Source organism: Microcaecilia unicolor, chromosome 7, assembly GCF_901765095.1.
Source record: "Microcaecilia unicolor chromosome 7, aMicUni1.1, whole genome shotgun sequence".
NCBI lineage: Eukaryota > Metazoa > Chordata > Amphibia > Gymnophiona > Siphonopidae > Microcaecilia > Microcaecilia unicolor.
In genome coordinates, this window is record NC_044037.1 from 13,199,692 (window position 1) to 13,215,960 (window position 16,269).

The following is a 16,269-nucleotide window of genomic DNA, read 5'->3' on the forward strand; positions in this document are numbered from 1 at the left end:
GATGTCTTAAGGCAGCCATTTTTCTATCCTAACTTTATACGGTTGTTCCGCTGGTTAGTGGACTGAAAATGGCTGCTAACTGGCTAAGCCTGTGCCCCACCCCTAGACCACCCACAAACCAGCCGGTTTCAGCATGGGCGGTTAGAGGTGATATTCAGCATCACTCTCTGAATATCCCTGGGTAGCCCCACACAATCCATTTCATGGCAAGTCTCTTCATGGCTGTTTAATTCACTTTGAATGTTGACTCCGTAGATTTTGGTCTCTATATTGTAATTTAAACGTTTGACTCGGATGTGGGAAAAGTCACTACACTCTGGGGTGAGAAATGACCAGGCAAGTAAACCCTTTGCAGATGCATGTTTCTCTTGACGATATATGGTTAGTGGTCAAGGACTGAAATTATGCTTTGCAGTTCAATTTCCCAACTCTGTGACTTATCCAAAGAGACAGTAATCAAATCAGAGGATCAGGAAAATAAGATGGAAGAGGGAAGCTCATTTGGTTATGTTACACACACACAGATACCTTCCTTGCAAGCTGCAGGTACTGCATATATTAAAGAGCTGGGCAATCATTTATGAGACTGAAGTAACAGAGAATGATTAAATCCAGTAATCTAAGGTTTCTCAATTTCCCAGTGGTCCTATCATCTCCAGTACAGCATCTCAGGAAGTATTTTAGATAGAATTTGAAAAAAAACAAACAAAAAAAACAAAACCCAAAGCCAAGGGGGGAGGGGGAGGAGAATGGGGCCAACACAGAAGTTGCAAATCTACTACCTGCGTAAGGTATCCTTGCTGAAAACGAGGGGCAAAGAAGTATTGAATGTAATAACAGTTAATAGTTTGCAATTGATGTCCTGGAAAGATTCTAGTTTCCACGTTTAATTAGCGTTTGATATAGCGCTCAATTAGCAACCCGAGAAGTTTACAGTATTTCATAAATAATTGGAAAAAGAAGAAAAATCAGGAAAGGAATTCACATAATGATAGCAAAAGGAGGAGACACAAAAGTAAGCAGACATAATGATGCTGAGAATCCCCAATTCCCTCCCCCCCCCCCCCCCCCCCCCACGAGGCTGACAAAAGGAAGGCGCCACGGCTTGCAAATCTTGAGGTCCATCTCAAACTTTGTCAAGGAGTGTTCAGTCACACTGACTGTCCGGGCCCTTACAGCGGTAAGAGCAAAAACATGAAAGGAGGAGACAACAAGGTGATTTTGCTGGGATGAGCACAATGATCTGGAAGGTAAGGATGGCTAAACTCCTGGAGTTTGCAGTTAATAATCAGCTTCAAAATTTTATAGAAACTCATGTGCTACATTAATCTCAGCATGGTTTTCGACCCCTATCAGAGCACAGAAACCAGGGGCGTAGCTACATGGGGCCACGGGGGCCTGGGCCCCCGTAGATTTGGCCCTGGTCCCCCCTGCCGACGACCCTCTCGACCCCCCTCCCACTGCCAACCCGCCATCAACCTTTGCTGTACAACGTGCAGGATGTCAGACTCAGAAACTGAACGAAGCCTTGCGCGGGAGGAAGAGGACCTCAGCTGGCGGGGGTTGGGGTCCCCCGCCAGCAAAGGTAGGCGACGGCGGTGGCGGGTCAAGAGGGTCATCGGCAAGGGGGGGGGGTCAAAGTTGTTGGTGGTGGCGGGGTTGGCAATGGCCGGGGGGGGGAGGTCAGCGGTGCCGGGGGGGGGGGGGGGCCTAAAATGTGCTCCTTCAGTTCGGGCCCTAGACCCCCTCCCACCGAAGTCTGGCTATGCCCCTGACGAAAACACTACTGATTGTTTTGGTTTCAAAGATAAGGTATTTTCTCCACAGAGGACAACAAACCGTCTTACTGCAATTTGACATAATGGCAGCTTTTGATGCTATTAACCATTCTGTGCTCCTCTAGAAATTGGCTGAACTGGGTCTGTCAGATAACGTAATAAGATGGTTTGAACAATAGTTGAACAATAGAGTGTGAAAGGTCTTAAAGGCAGGTCATCTAGTTGGAACCCAGGCTGTGGTGTCCCTCAGGGCTCACCACTGTCACCATCACTACTTAATATCTATCTTAGTTCTCTTGGTAAAACCTTTTCAGAGATTGGGATTACTGTTCTGTCTTAAGCGGATATCATCTTCCTTTTGTATCCAGTATTAGAAAAGCTTGAGGACACTCTATCCTCTATAGTTAAGTGGGCAGTGGATCAACTTCTGAAACTAAATAAACAGAAGACTAAGATATTGTGGTTTGGTGATATAGATAATATTCCTGTTGGATCCTTATCCTTGGTCTCAGATTCCAAATTATCCTTTGATAAGCAGATTAGTGTTCTGAGTAAGAGAATCTTTTTTAGGCTTAGACAACTCCGAGCTATTAGATCCTCTCTACAATTTGAAGATTTTAGGACCTTAGCCCAGGCGGTTTTACTTCCACAACTGGATTATTGTAACTCCTTATACACTGTTGAGTTTCCAGTACATCTAAGTCGGCTGCAGTTGTTGCAGAACATTGCTGCCAGGCTGATTTACGGGTTTGGTTATTTTGATAGAGCTTTGTCCTTCATTAACGATCTTCACTGGATGTTAATACATCAGTGTAATAAGTTTAAAATAGCTTGTCTGGTTTACAAATCGATTTATGGTTCAAATTCCGACGGCCGTAAAGACCTACTTGAGATTCCTTCTTTAGGAAAAAGGATGGCGTTTTCTTCGTACATTGCAGCTGGGCTATCCTGTCTTAAAATATGTTAGATTAAAGTCAGTTCCTAGAGGTTCTTTCCCTTTTAATGAAGCGTGAATTTGGAATGAACTGCCTATGTCACTGAAAGATTTATCATCATACATATCTTTTAGAAAGGTTTTAAAAACTTTTTTTTAAGTAAATAATGGGTTATTCTGTCTAAAATGGCTATCTTTGTAACTATGTTCTATCTATGTGGAAATTCCTCTGATTACGAGAGTCTCCTTGCCTGTTAACCCTTTTGTGGAATAACGGACAGTATACAAGACTCGAATAGAATAGGTAAGGAATGAGAAGTTGGTAGAGGTATAATTGAGTGACAGAGAGATAGACTTTGTGAGAGAGAACCAAGATCTTACACATGATTCTGTTACATTACATGTCAAATTTGTATTCCGCAAAAGCCTCTGCAGTTCTATGCAGATCACAATAACCAGAATAGTTCATCCAGGAATTATAAAACCCAGCATCTCATGTTATAGATCAACCCACATTTTTCCTAAATAAAGCTGTATTAATTTGCTTACAAAATGTTAAATAATCTGTTAAAGAGTGAACTGATTTGTATTTCTGCAGGATAAGGAAGCCTTGTTGAAAACCTATTTTCAGAAAGTTAACATAGATTTTCTTGGTGGAAAAATCTCGATTTTCCCTGATATATCTAAGTGGACACAACAACGGAGAAAGAAATTTCTAGAAATGAAGACAGAAGTGCTTTCTTTACAAGCCCGTTTTCAATTACGTTTCCCATGTAAATGCTTAGTAATATTTAAAGATCAGAAGTATGTATTTTATGATGATAAACAATTGAGTGATTTTCTTAAAGCCTGGAAGGGAACTGGACAAGTCCATACACCTTAGAGGGATTATAGTTAATGAGTAAAGCCTTAAATGTAATTAGATATTATTTCCTTTTTTATGCCAATTCCCTTTGGTTATCAAAATCTTGGATCCTATCATGTGGACTAAAAATGACACCAAATGATATATTTCTTTGTAATGATTTTCTGTGTTATTCATCTGGATTAATGGCTGTTATATCTTAAAAGATTGTGTGTCTTGATAATTATTGCAAATTATAAATAAATAAAAGAGTGAACTGATGGGACAAGAGAGTTCCGAACTGAAGCCAAACTCACTGAAGGAAATCTTAATAAACACCAGCCCCCGCGATAGTTGTCTCTTTAAAAGTGGAAAAGGCCTTACCAAATATGAAGGGGCGTACCCATAGGGACCTGAAAACCATAGTACATAGTTTAAAATGAGATCTTGCAACCACTGGTAACCAGCGGAGCTTGTAAAAGTAAGGCGTAATTGATATGAGAGACAGGCCGCTAGTGCTGTGTTAGGAGTAGAGAAGTGACATGGCCAAACCTCCTAGAATTGCAAAGTAACTTAACTGCCAGATTCTGGGCAAGCTGAGGGTCTGATGTACAGATTCCTTTCAGTAGCAAGTTGCAATAATCCAAGTGGGTAAGGACAAGCGAGTGGAGAAGAACACGGACCACAGACATAGTGAACAAGGCCCCGACTGAGAAAATCATTCTTAACTTCTAGAAGCAGTGTTGAACTATACTTGATTCCTGATGGCAAAAGTCCAGGTATTGGTCAAGGACCACCCCCAGTTGTTCTATGGAATCATGGAAAGGCAGAGATACTCAAAGGTGGGATGTGTCTATGGGCAACCAAGAGGCCAGTCTATGGTCCCCTAGCCAGTCTGCAACTTTATTCAGCTTCTGGCTGAATGTTAAAATGTCCTGTGGGTTATCGCAATCTGTACGTCATCTGCATAGATGTATGCTGTCTAAAAAGGCTGACATTGCCACCTTGTCATCTTTCTTTCTGCAGCAAGTACAGTTTGGATTCAAAGCTCATTTTTTTAAAGCATATTTCTTTTTTGTGGTAAAAAGTTACAGGTTTTCTCTAGAGTTAAGGGCATCTAGTTTGGAAGGAAAAAATTTGGTTAAGATCACATTAGAAACCGAGAAAAATGTAGGCAGATAAAGACCATGTGGCCTATCCAGTCTGTCCATCCATGCCATCTACTCTCCCCATCATTCCCTTAGAGATCCTATGTACTTGTCCCAAGCTCTCTTGAATCCAGATACTGTTTCTGTCTCCACCACTTCTACCGTGTGCAGTTGGGACAAATCTCTCCTTAAATTTTCTTGTCTGTGTTTAATAAGTTAACAGGGAAACAAGTTCACTTGTACTGACCCCTTGCATTTCCCTGCTTTGCTTATTGGGAAGACTAGTATTTCCTTTTTAAACTGTTTATATTTCTAATTCCCTTCTTCCCCTTAAGGTGGTTAGTGAGTAATTTCTTTACTGTTTTGTTTTTTGTTAGTCTACTGTTGTTTCATTAACTTTGCATTTACTCACTATTTGATACGAATCTCAAAAATTTCTGAATAAAAAGTTCTCGCCTCCCTCTCCTACTAGCCATTGTGAAATGGGGAAAAAAAGTGTTTTGCCGTGAGAAGGGGGAAATTTATCATCTCCTTCAGGTAGCTATAACCAGGACAAATCACTCCTATCTGTACCCTTCTCCACCACCGCTAACTCCAGACTCCGCCCCTTCTGCCTCGCATCACCTTATGCCTGGAACAGACTTCCTGAGCCCATACGCCATGCGCCTTCCCTGCCCATTTTCAAGTCCTTACTCAAAGCCCATCTCTTCTCCCTTGCTTTTGGCGCCTAACCACCTTCCCCATTCATGATACCTACACTGACTACATAGTTTGTTACCTTTAGATTGTAAGCTCTCTTGAGCAGGGACTGTCCTTCCCCATGTTTAAACTTGTACAGCGCTGCGTAACCCTGGCAGCGCTATAGAAATGCTAAGTAGTAGTAGTAGTACTTCAGGTAGCTATCATGGGACACGTGTGCCTGTGTGACATACGATCTGCAGAAAAACAACTCTGGGCCACAGTTAACTTCCCTAAACAAGGCCAGCACCAGAGAAGTCCTCAGCTGACGCTAGGCCTCTGCTATGAGCCTGAAATAGCAGCAGCAGTGAGAGAAAAAGATCTGGAGCCAGTGACCACATGCACACCTGACAAAATTCCAAGGCAGCAAAATGCCTAATTTCAATGCACAAGGGACAAATGTCTTACTGCCTGCTACCATAATTATGCTTTCTGTATACTGAGCAGCTTAGCAATCATTAACCAGGGACAAAGGTTGTTCAGAAGATGCTGCTGTAGAAATGTTACAGGTAAATCCATTGTAATTATGTACGATGGAGCCACTCCCCAACACAGCACTGGAAGGCTCAGATTTGCTAGAAACAAAAGGCAGAAGGGGAAGCAACCAAGGGATTATAAACACACTGGCTGCTTATTAGGGAAGCAAATTAGAAAAAAGCTAGCTGATGCACAGTGAAATTTACTGGCGGATAATTTTCCTTCCTCTCATAGGAGCCAACTTTTCAAAATTATTGGGGGTGCTAAGCCCAATGGAAATGACCTCTCCCTGGACACATACAAGGAATTTTCTCAATATTGGGGGTGCTCAAGCACCCACAGCACCCACAGAGTAGGCTCCAATGCTTCCTCTTTGCACTGCTAATTGTCCCCTCACCAACCAGACCCCCATCGTCTTCACGGAAACACAAAAGTGTGAAGACAGATAAAGATCATATGGCCTTATCCAGTCTGCCCATTCATGCCATCTACTATCCCTTCCTTGAATTCAGATACTACTACTTATCATTTCTAAAGCGCTACTAGACGTACGCAGCGCTGTACACTTGAACATGAAGAGACAGTCCCTGCTCCACAGAGGTTACAGTCTAGGACAGACAAACAGGACAAACAAGAGTTAAGGGAATATTAAAGTGAGGATGATAAAATAAGGGTTCTGAACAAGTGAATAAGGGTTAGGAGTTAAAAGCAGCATCAAAAAGGTGGGATTTTAGCTTAGATTTGAAGACAGCCAGAGATGGAGCTTGACGTACCGGCTCACGAAGTCTATTCCAGGCATATGGTGCAGCAAGATAAAAGGAACGGAGTCTGGAGTTAGCAGTGGAGGAGAAGGGTGCAGATAAGAGAGATTTACCCAGTGAACGGAGTTCCCGGGGAGGAATGTAGGGAGAGATGAGAGTGGAGAGGTACTGAGGAGCTGCAGAGTGAATGCACTTATAGGTCAATGAGAGGAGTTTGAACTGTATGCGGAAACGGATAGGAAGCCAGTGAAGTGACTTGAGGAGAGGGCTAATATGAGCATAACGACACTGGCGGAATATTAGTCGTGCAGCAGAATTTTGAACAGATTGAAGAGGAGAGAGATGGCTAATTAGGAGACCTGTAAGAAGCAAGTTGCAATAGTCTAAGCGAGAGGTGATAAGAGTGTGGATGAGGGTTCTGGTAGTCTGCTCAGAAAGGAAAGGGCGAATTTTGCTGATATTATAGAGAAAGAAACGACAGGTTTTAGCAGTCTTCGTCTCCACCACTTCCACTGGGAGGCCACTGCACGAAGTCCCCACCCTTTCAGTGAAGAAGTATTCCTGAGTCTGTCCTCTTTTACCTTCATCCTATGCCCCCTTGTTCCAGAGCTTCCTTTCAATTGAAAGAGAATCACCTCCTGTGCATTTCTGCCACAGAGGTATTTAAACATCTCTATCATGTCTCCCCCTCTCTTGCCTTTCTTCTAAAGTATACAGTGGGGGAAATAAGTATTTGATCCCTTGCTGATTTTGTAAGTTTGCCCACTGACAAAGACATGAGCAGCCCATAATTGAAGGGTAGGTTATTGGTAACAGTGAGAGATAGCACATCACAAATTAAATCCGGAAAATCACATTGTGGAAAGTATATGAATTTATTTGCATTCTGCAGAGGGAAATAAGTATTTAATCCCTCTGGCAAACAAGACCTAATACTTGGTGGCAAAACCCTTGTTGGCAAGCACAGCGGTCAGACGTCTTTTGTAGTTGATGATGAGGTTTGCACACATGTCAGGAGGAATTTTGGTCCACTCCTCTTTGCAGATCATCTCTAAATCATTAAGAGTTCTGGGCTGTCACTTGGCAACTCGCATCTTCAGCTCCCTCCATAAGTTTTCAATGGGATTAAGGTCTGGTGACTGGCTAGGCCACTCCATGACCCTAATGTGCTTCTTCCTGAGCCACTCCTTTGTTGCCTTGGCTGTATGTTTTGGGTCATTGTCGTGCTGGAAGACCCAGCCACGACCCATTTTTAAGGCCCTGGCGGAGGGAAGGAGGTTGTCACTCAGAATTGTACGGTACATGGCCCCATCCATTCTCCCATTGATGCGGTGAAGTAGTCCTGTGCCCTTAGCAGAGAAACACCCCCAAAACATAACATTTCCACCTCCATGCTTGACAGTGGGGACGGTGTTCTTTGGGTCATAGGCAGCATTTCTCTTCCTCCAAACACGGCGAGTTGAGTTCATGCCAAAGAGCTCAATTTTTGTCTCATCTGACCACAGCACCTTCTCCCAATCACTCTCGGCATCATCCAGGTGTTCACTGGCAAACTTCAGACGGGCCATCACATGTGCCATCCGGAGCAGGGGGACCTTGCGGGCACTGCAGGATTGCAATCCGTTATGTCGTAATGTGTTACCAATGGTTTTCGTGGTGACAGTGGTCCCAGCTGCCTTGAGATCATTGACAAGTTCCCCCCTTGTAGTTGTAGGCTGATTTCTAACCTTCCTCATGATCAAGGATACCCCACGAGGTGAGATTTTGCGTGGAGCCCCAGATCTTTGTCGATTGACAGTCATTTTGTACTTCTTCCATTTTCTTACTATGGCACCAACAGTTGTCTCCTTCTCGCCCAGCGTCTTACTGATGGTTTTGTAGCCCATTCCAGCCTTGTGCAGGTGTATGATCTTGTCCCTGACATCCTTAGACAGCTCCTTGCTCTTGGCCATTTTGTAGAGGTTAGAGTCTGACTGATTCACTGAGTCTGTGGACAGGTGTCTTTCATACAGGTGACCATTGCCGACAGCTGTCTGTCATGCAGGTAACGAGTTGATTTGGAGCATCTACCTGGTCTGTAGGGGCCAGATCTCTTACTGGTTGGTGGGGGATCAAATACTTATTTCCCTCTGCAGAATGCAAATAAATTCATATACTTTCCACAATGTGATTTTCCGGATTTAATTTGTGATGTGCTATCTCTCACTGTTACCAATAACCTACCCTTCAATTATGGGCTGCTCATGTCTTTGTCAGTGGGCAAACTTACAAAATCAGCAAGGGATCAAATACTTATTTCCCCCACTGTACATACACTTTATGATGAACACTTTATGATGGGCAGACTGGATGGACCGTACGGGTCTTTTATCTGCTGTCATCTACTATGTTACTATGACCGAAGACCATTCTAATAGCCATCCTCTGGACCAACTCCATCCTGTTTACATCTATCTGGAGGTGTGGACTCCAGAATTGCACACAGTACTCTAAATGAGGTCTCACAGACACTTATACACAGACCTTATCACTTCCTTTTTCCTAGATATTTTGCCGTGCATGGGACCCAGCCCAAGCCTGAAACAGAGCACTCATCCCTCATGTACATCTGATCAATCTTCCCTCTTTTCCCTCCCTTTAATCCTCTGGTGCTGTGCCATTCTGGCTCCCTCCAGGTGCATGTGGCCCATGCACAGTAGCAGCCCCCGTATCCGCCAGACTCTCACGGTCCAGGTGCGTGCATATCTATAAGCAAGCTTCAACATCTCCTCTAATGAATCACCTACACCTCCCTAACAGAAGTTTTGAATTATAATTTCAGTACCATCTGGTTCCACCAAAATACACTGCACTTCTGAATACTTGCAAGACACTGGCACCCAACTTACCTTCCTGTCCCACACAACTTAACCCACCTGTCAACGACACAAAGACTCTCGTTCCCCCTTCTGGAAACTGACATGCAGTCCAGGTACCATAAACAGGCTGCCATCAGCCATTTAAACTAAACAAGAAAATCACCCCCTCCAAGGGGAAAGAGCAAGCACTTACCCCCCCGTCGTTGCCTGCTCTTAAAGAGGCACCATCCCCAGCAGTTACATTTAAAAAATAATGCAAATATTTTAGCCCTAATTAATGTGGCCCACCCACATATATTGCTCACTTAGTCAAGCTGAAAGACCACCAGGGTACGGAGAGAACATTTAGCAATAGGGGATGCTGGAGGGGTTGGGGGGGGAGGGGAATATTTTCTTCCAATGGGTTCCAAGAAACGGTTTTGAAAATATTGCTCTAGATGAACTTGCCATATTGGGCTTACTTCAAAACTCTTTGATAGTAATTATTACACAAAATAATAATACATTTTTATGCAGCCACTGTGAAAGTTGTGAAGCCTGCTTGCTCACATCCTGACACAGACCCTAACACTGTTGATTAGAGATACTTTCCTGCAAGAGAAATGCATGCTTGTCACCTCACAGGTACCTTGGAATCTCTCAAACAAAAAGACGGCTAGCTACTATGCATTTCTAGCTCAAAAATCTTCGTTTTCAGACAAAACTTATGATACAGGACTGGATGTATCCGTTTTTCTCATAGATATCAACTCTTTGCATATCCACATCATTCCCCGAGGTTACCAAAGCAAGAAGTCTGCACCTGTGGCGTAGATGAGCCTCCAGTTCACACCTCTGCATGCTGTGCTGGCATTCGGGCTGGAAGGGACAATCCACTGTTAGCTTATCCAGCAGGTTCCTCACCAAGAGGCTGGACTTCCTGCAGTGCGGAAAGCAGAGTTTTTTCCGGTCCATGGGACAGAAGTCCCGCTCCTGCAGGAAGTTCTCCAGGCACTTGGAGCAGTACGTATGCCCGCAAGGGGTGTCCACAGGCTGCAGCAAAGGCTGAAGGCAGATATGGCACACCAACTCATCATCCACCTCATCCTGAAAGTTGTAAATGTGGTTCTCAAGCAGCAGGTGAGGCTGGCCACACTCCGGACAAAGTTCACGCATTTTAACGTCTTGCTCTTGCGACTCCGGGTCTGCCATTATAAGCCAGGTCTGTAGGTTTCAGGTCAGGGAATGAAAATGTTCAGTTTGAAGTCGGGTTGTCGCCAGCATGGTCCTGTCCTGCAATGAGAAAAAAAAATAAAATATGATACTCCAAATGTTACATCACAACAGCAAAGTCAGTGCTGGGTCCTCCATTCCGAATGTGAAAATAAAATATTTGAGAACTCGCTTGTCAGAGTGGAAATTAGCTTCAGCTAGAAAAAAGTTTTCTACGATATATTTTACGACATTGAATTTAGGACATCCTATAGTGCTGTGGTGGAATTGTTTGGCATATTGGACCGAGGCAGAGGGTTATAAGTACATAAGTGTTGCCACACTGGGTCAGACCAAAGATCCATCGAGCCCAGCATCCTGTTTCCAACAGTGGCCAATCCAGGTCACAAATACCTGGCAAGATCCCAAAAATGTTCAATACATTTTATGGTGCTTATCCCAGAAATAAGCAGTGGATTTTCCCCAAGTCATTTTAATAATGGTTTACAGACTTTTCCTTAAGGAAGCCGTCCATACCTTTTTTAAACCCCACTAAGCTAACCGCCTTTACCACATTCTCTGGTTGCTGGTTCCCTAAAAGTGATGCTCATTTTCAATTTCTAGATTACTAAAGGAACTGGAGGTTCACAATCTAAGCATCGTCCCTACTATAACAAGAAATGAAGGCTCAATCAGGATTTCAGCATTATTTAAATTACCACCATCTATATAAATAATTCTCACCTCCAACGTTCTGAACCTCACTGTGTGGCAGGGAAACACTGAAGCCCTGTAGTCTTCTAGGCTGTCAGCACCACTCACTCTCACTCATAGACCCGCCCTCAGCCACGCCCCATCCACACATAATTCACAACCCCAACATTCTATAAGCAAATTTGTAGTTGCAAGATCCCATGAGTGTATGCCCCGCCCTCGCGTCACAACGTGATGACGTGGAGGGCGGGGCTATGACACTCAGCAAATCGCCAGTTCCACCGCCCTCCGATGCTACCCCCCCCAGGCACTGCGAGAAACAGCGGCCTAAGCAAATCCACCCTCCCCCCCCCCGACGCACAGCGACAAACACCGAGCTACGCAGGGGGAGGAGTGCCATCCGAACACCTGATCCGCCGGGACCCCGAGGCTGCCGCCCGCCAAAACAAAACTACCCACCTGCACCCTCCCAACGCTGCCACAGGTAAACCTTGCTAGCGCCCGTTTCATTCCTCACAGAAACGGGCCTTTTTTACTAGTATTTACATAATGAGGCTATGAAACAATATTCAGAGTGGCTCAGTAAATAGGTAAAAATGTACGTCACGTGATAGCAGTCCAAAAGTAACCTGTGACATTCCTCTCCAACCCCATTTCATCATCGTGAACACAAATTGCAAAGCACTTCACTCCTTCTGCATCGAGGTCTAGGTCTGAGCTCTGCTGCCACCATTGCAATTATGCAGAAAGATGAATGGTACAAGTCACCTCGACCAAACATAAGAATTCCTAAAACACGCAGATGACAATGAAACAATTACAGAGAAAGACGCTGGCGTCAGCTATCGAATGTTCAAACAAACCCTTGGCAAAGTTCACAGTCTGACGGTGCAATGCAGGCAGACTTTGGACACTGAGGCTGCTCCACAGGCAACATTTCCTTTTGGACTCAAAGCACAGTGGAGGGAGCAGAACTATTTGACTTTTGGAAAAAGGCTGGACGCTGGTGATAAGGTGGGAGAGTAGCGTTCCATACTTACAAAACATTATAATAAGAAATAAATCATATGTTTTATTGTCTACGTCACCTTGGATTCAGAAAGGTAAATAACAAATATGTATGCATAAATAAATCTTCTAGCAATAGCTCCGGTACACTTCAATAAGTCATGTGCCTCAAGGCTCAAGTCTGCCAGGATATGCCGAGGGCAAAGGACAGAGGCAACGTGAAGGTGAGAGAACAATTAAAACTTGCCTTTTTTTCAGAAGGTTAAAATTTAAATTCATTTCTGTGCAGCCACCAGCAGGATGGTCATGTATGCACGCACACCACCTCTTTCTACGTGCAGGGCGAGAGATCACAGTCTCAGACAAGCACCAAGGAGGCGATTCCGTAAGTGGGCACCTTTTGGGGCATCCTGACGCTGCGTGCCAAGAACCTATTCTAGAATGGCATTGGGTGCACTGGCACTACACATAATCCAGACACAGGGAGGGGCGGGGGGGAGTAACCAACAGTATTCTACAAGTTAACATGCATAAGCGGGAGCCCCACCCACGTGAACGGCCCTTCCATTTACGTGCTCTAGCACTTTTACATCCGCGTTTAGTGTCCCTGCTGCCACTTACCCATAAATGTGCAGGTATTCTGTACAATTACCCACTGTGTAGAATGTAAATGCGGCTGCCCAGTTACAGAACTGTGGGCTAGATGAACTAAGCTTTCCGAGCCAGCAACGTGGGTTTTAAACTGGTTTTAGCCAGTTTAACGTGCTCGTAAACAGGGACATGCACAAAAGGGCAATTTCCGATCACGGTAGCAGCTAACGAAAACGGAATGCAAATGATCCAAAGGCTATTATAATGAGCTGCACTACTGTTTTCCGATCCCCTTACCGTGGAAAACCTAACGAGAGGTCTGCACCTCTCGTTGGGACTGCTGTGAGGGAATCAGAAGGAAAAAAAGAAAAAGTGCTCGCCAGGGACGTCCTTCTAAAGTGCCTAACATAGACGTCCTTCACTCACAAAAACAAAAAAGGACGTCCCTGACGAGCACTTGGACGTTTGCAGCTTAAGTGAAGGGCTACTACTCTGCCTTCTCTCTCCAAAACACTCAAGGGAAGCAGCGATCAGACGGGGCTACGAGGATGCTCTCGCTTCCTGCGCTGCTTATTTGTCTTGTCCCCTGGAAATCTGGGTAGTTTAGAGGGTTTGTGTGCCTCGGATTCTGCTGTCCCCACACAGGGTGGCATCGCAGGGGCTCTTCGGCTGCTGTTTTCCTTCTGAGGAGCATGGGGAAGGGGCTGGAAGGACGTCCTTCTAAAGTGCCTAACATGGACGTCCTTCACTCAGAAAAACAAAAAAGGAAGTCCCTGATGAGCACTTGGACGTTTGCAGCTTTCTCTAGCTTTCAAAAGTTGAACGGAGTCCCTTCCTCATTGCCAGCTGAAGCTTAATGGACAATTGTGAGCCCCCCCCCCCACGGCCTCTCAGCCAATCACAGCGCGTTTAGCTGACACCAGTGACAGCTAAACGTGCTGTGATTGGCTGAGAGAGACCTGGAGGAGGGGCATAATCGTAAGAAAAAAATCTTCAAAGAATCTTCAGTGGGGGAAAAAAGTCTCATCAGACAGGCCTTTTTTTGTTGTTTTCTTGAGTGAGGCAGCCTGTGTCTGGTCCTGCACTGCTGTTCCAGCGCGGGCGACTCGCGGGAGGGTCGAGTTCATCTCCTTATTAGCCACGGCTCCTTCCCCACCTCTTGGTGCACAGCTGGTCCCTCTTCCCCAGGCATAAGGGTGGAAGCTGGGTCACTACTCCTTGTCTTGCCGGCTCAGGGAAAGAGGACAGAGATCAGCTGTGAGGCACGGGGGTCTGATTTTTTTTTAGTGAAGGACGTCCATAAAGTACGTCCTTGGCATGCAGAGAGCAACCAGCATAACGCTTGGCTGCTCTGCGCATGCTCGACCGGCTGACTGGCTTCCGAGGGAATACAGAATGCAAGTGAGCTACAACGGGCAGCTCATTTGCATTCCATTTCCTTGATGCATGGCCGTTCCCTACCGATTCGCTATGGAATCGGTAAGGGAAAGGCTCTTCCGAGGACCTTAGTGCATCTGGCCCTGTCCTTCTCATATTATTAATCATTTCAATAGCACTACTAGATGTACACATTATATGCAGGTACTTTATCTGTCCCTAGTGGGCTCACAGTCTAAAAGTTTTTGTACCTGGGGCAACGAAGGGTTAAGTGATTTGCCCAAAGGTCACAAGGAGCTGCAGTGGGAATCGAACCCAGGTCACCAGGATCCAAGCCCGCAGCACTAACCATCCGCTTACCAAATGTGTGGCTACAAGAAAAACCTAAATCTACTTTAGAGTGTACTTTTAATAAAAATCAGCCCATCTCCCCTTTCTCATTCCAACTTGGAGTTCAGCATAAAGATACATTTCCTGGAGGGCAATATGCCGTGCCTTAATGTGGCGTTCTCCTCGGCTGAGCCTTCTCCCCTAATCCCTGGTCAGAGGCAGCCTGGGAGGATCCGGGGCCCTGTGGAACGATTCATTGCAGGGCGTCATCTGCTTAAGTCAGTAGAGGCTGAAAAGCAGAGCCCTGGGCACGGCCCTGTCTCTGGGTTTGCAATCAATACTGTTCCCCCACACTCCTATCTCATGGCTTCCTTCCTTTTCACTCCAGTTATGGCTTCTTTGAGGAAAGTACAAAAGTGAAAGGAGTGCCTTGTGAGGCCTGTGAATGGCTGTGTTGACTTTTCAATGTTTACCCTGCACACAGTGATACAGTGTTGACTGTGTGTATATATTTAAAGAAAAGTCACCATTTCAGAATTCATTTCATTTAAATATATATATATATATATATATATATATATATATATATATATAGAGAGAGAGAGAGAGAGAGAGAGAGAGAGAGAGAGAGAGAGAGAGAGAGAGAGAGAGAGAGAGAGAGAGAGATTTAGAGCTGTGACTTTTTAAAAGTCTAGTCTCCAATAGGTTTCCAAACTATATATATCAAAAATAAAAAGTGGTTCTTAGACTAAATGCATGCAAATATGTATTCTCTAAATAGTCATCACGGATATCCTGTTTACAGCTCTCAACAGCCACATAAATTGCTTGAGAAAAGTCACCTTGGAGGGTCTCCTTTTCACATTTGGAAATTCTATCACCCTCCTGTGTCTATTTGGTTTTAAGTCTTTTAGCTATACAGTTCCTGATATAAGCACTAACTTCAAGGCAAACTGCCTAAGAATCCTTGAAGCAAAGAACTTAACACCTGAGAGTCAAATCGGGCCACATCTGACCCTATCGCCCATATCGAGTTTGATCTGGGATTCCCACACTTCCATTATTTTATTTTCTGACTCACTACAAACGTCAATTTTTTTTAAAATTTATTTATGTTACATTTGTACCCCGCGCTTTCCCACTCATGGTAGGCTCAATGCGGCAGGCAATGGAGGGTTAAGTGACTTGCCCAGGGTCACAAGGAGCTGCCTGTGCCGGGAATCGAACTCAGTTCCTCAGTTCCCTAGGACCAAAGTCCACCACCCTAACCACTAGGCCACTTCTCCACTGTTGCTACTATTTTGAGATTCTAGATGGAATGTTGCTATTCCACTAGCAACATTCCATGTAGAAGTCGGCCCTTGCAGATCACCAATGTGGCCACGCAGGCTTCTGCTTCTGTGAGTCTGACGTCCTGCACATACGTGCAGGACGTCAGACTCACAGAAACAGAAGCCTGCGCAGCCTTCTACATGGAATGTTGCTAGTGGAATAGCAACATTCCATGTAGAATCTCTAAT

The 16,269-nt window shown here is 44.7% G+C and overlaps 1 protein-coding gene across 8 annotated transcripts in view; it reads right to left on the minus strand.

The window, feature by feature from the left end:
- LOC115474703 (ligand of Numb protein X 2-like) overlaps positions 1 to 16,269 on the minus strand; it is a 132,389-nt gene that overhangs the window by 82,376 nt on the left and 33,744 nt on the right. For 5 of the 8 annotated variants that reach the window (XM_030210326.1, XM_030210325.1, XM_030210319.1 and 2 more), the window contains exon 2: positions 10,341 to 10,810. In XM_030210326.1, the coding sequence (XP_030066186.1) occupies positions 10,341 to 10,729 (389 nt within the window). In that variant the 5' untranslated portion in view covers positions 10,730 to 10,810. Of the gene's footprint in view, positions 1 to 10,340; positions 10,811 to 12,050; positions 12,277 to 12,306; positions 12,351 to 16,269 lie in introns of those variants that run through there. The other 3 variants (XM_030210323.1, XM_030210321.1, XM_030210322.1) reach the window with 3 other exon arrangements.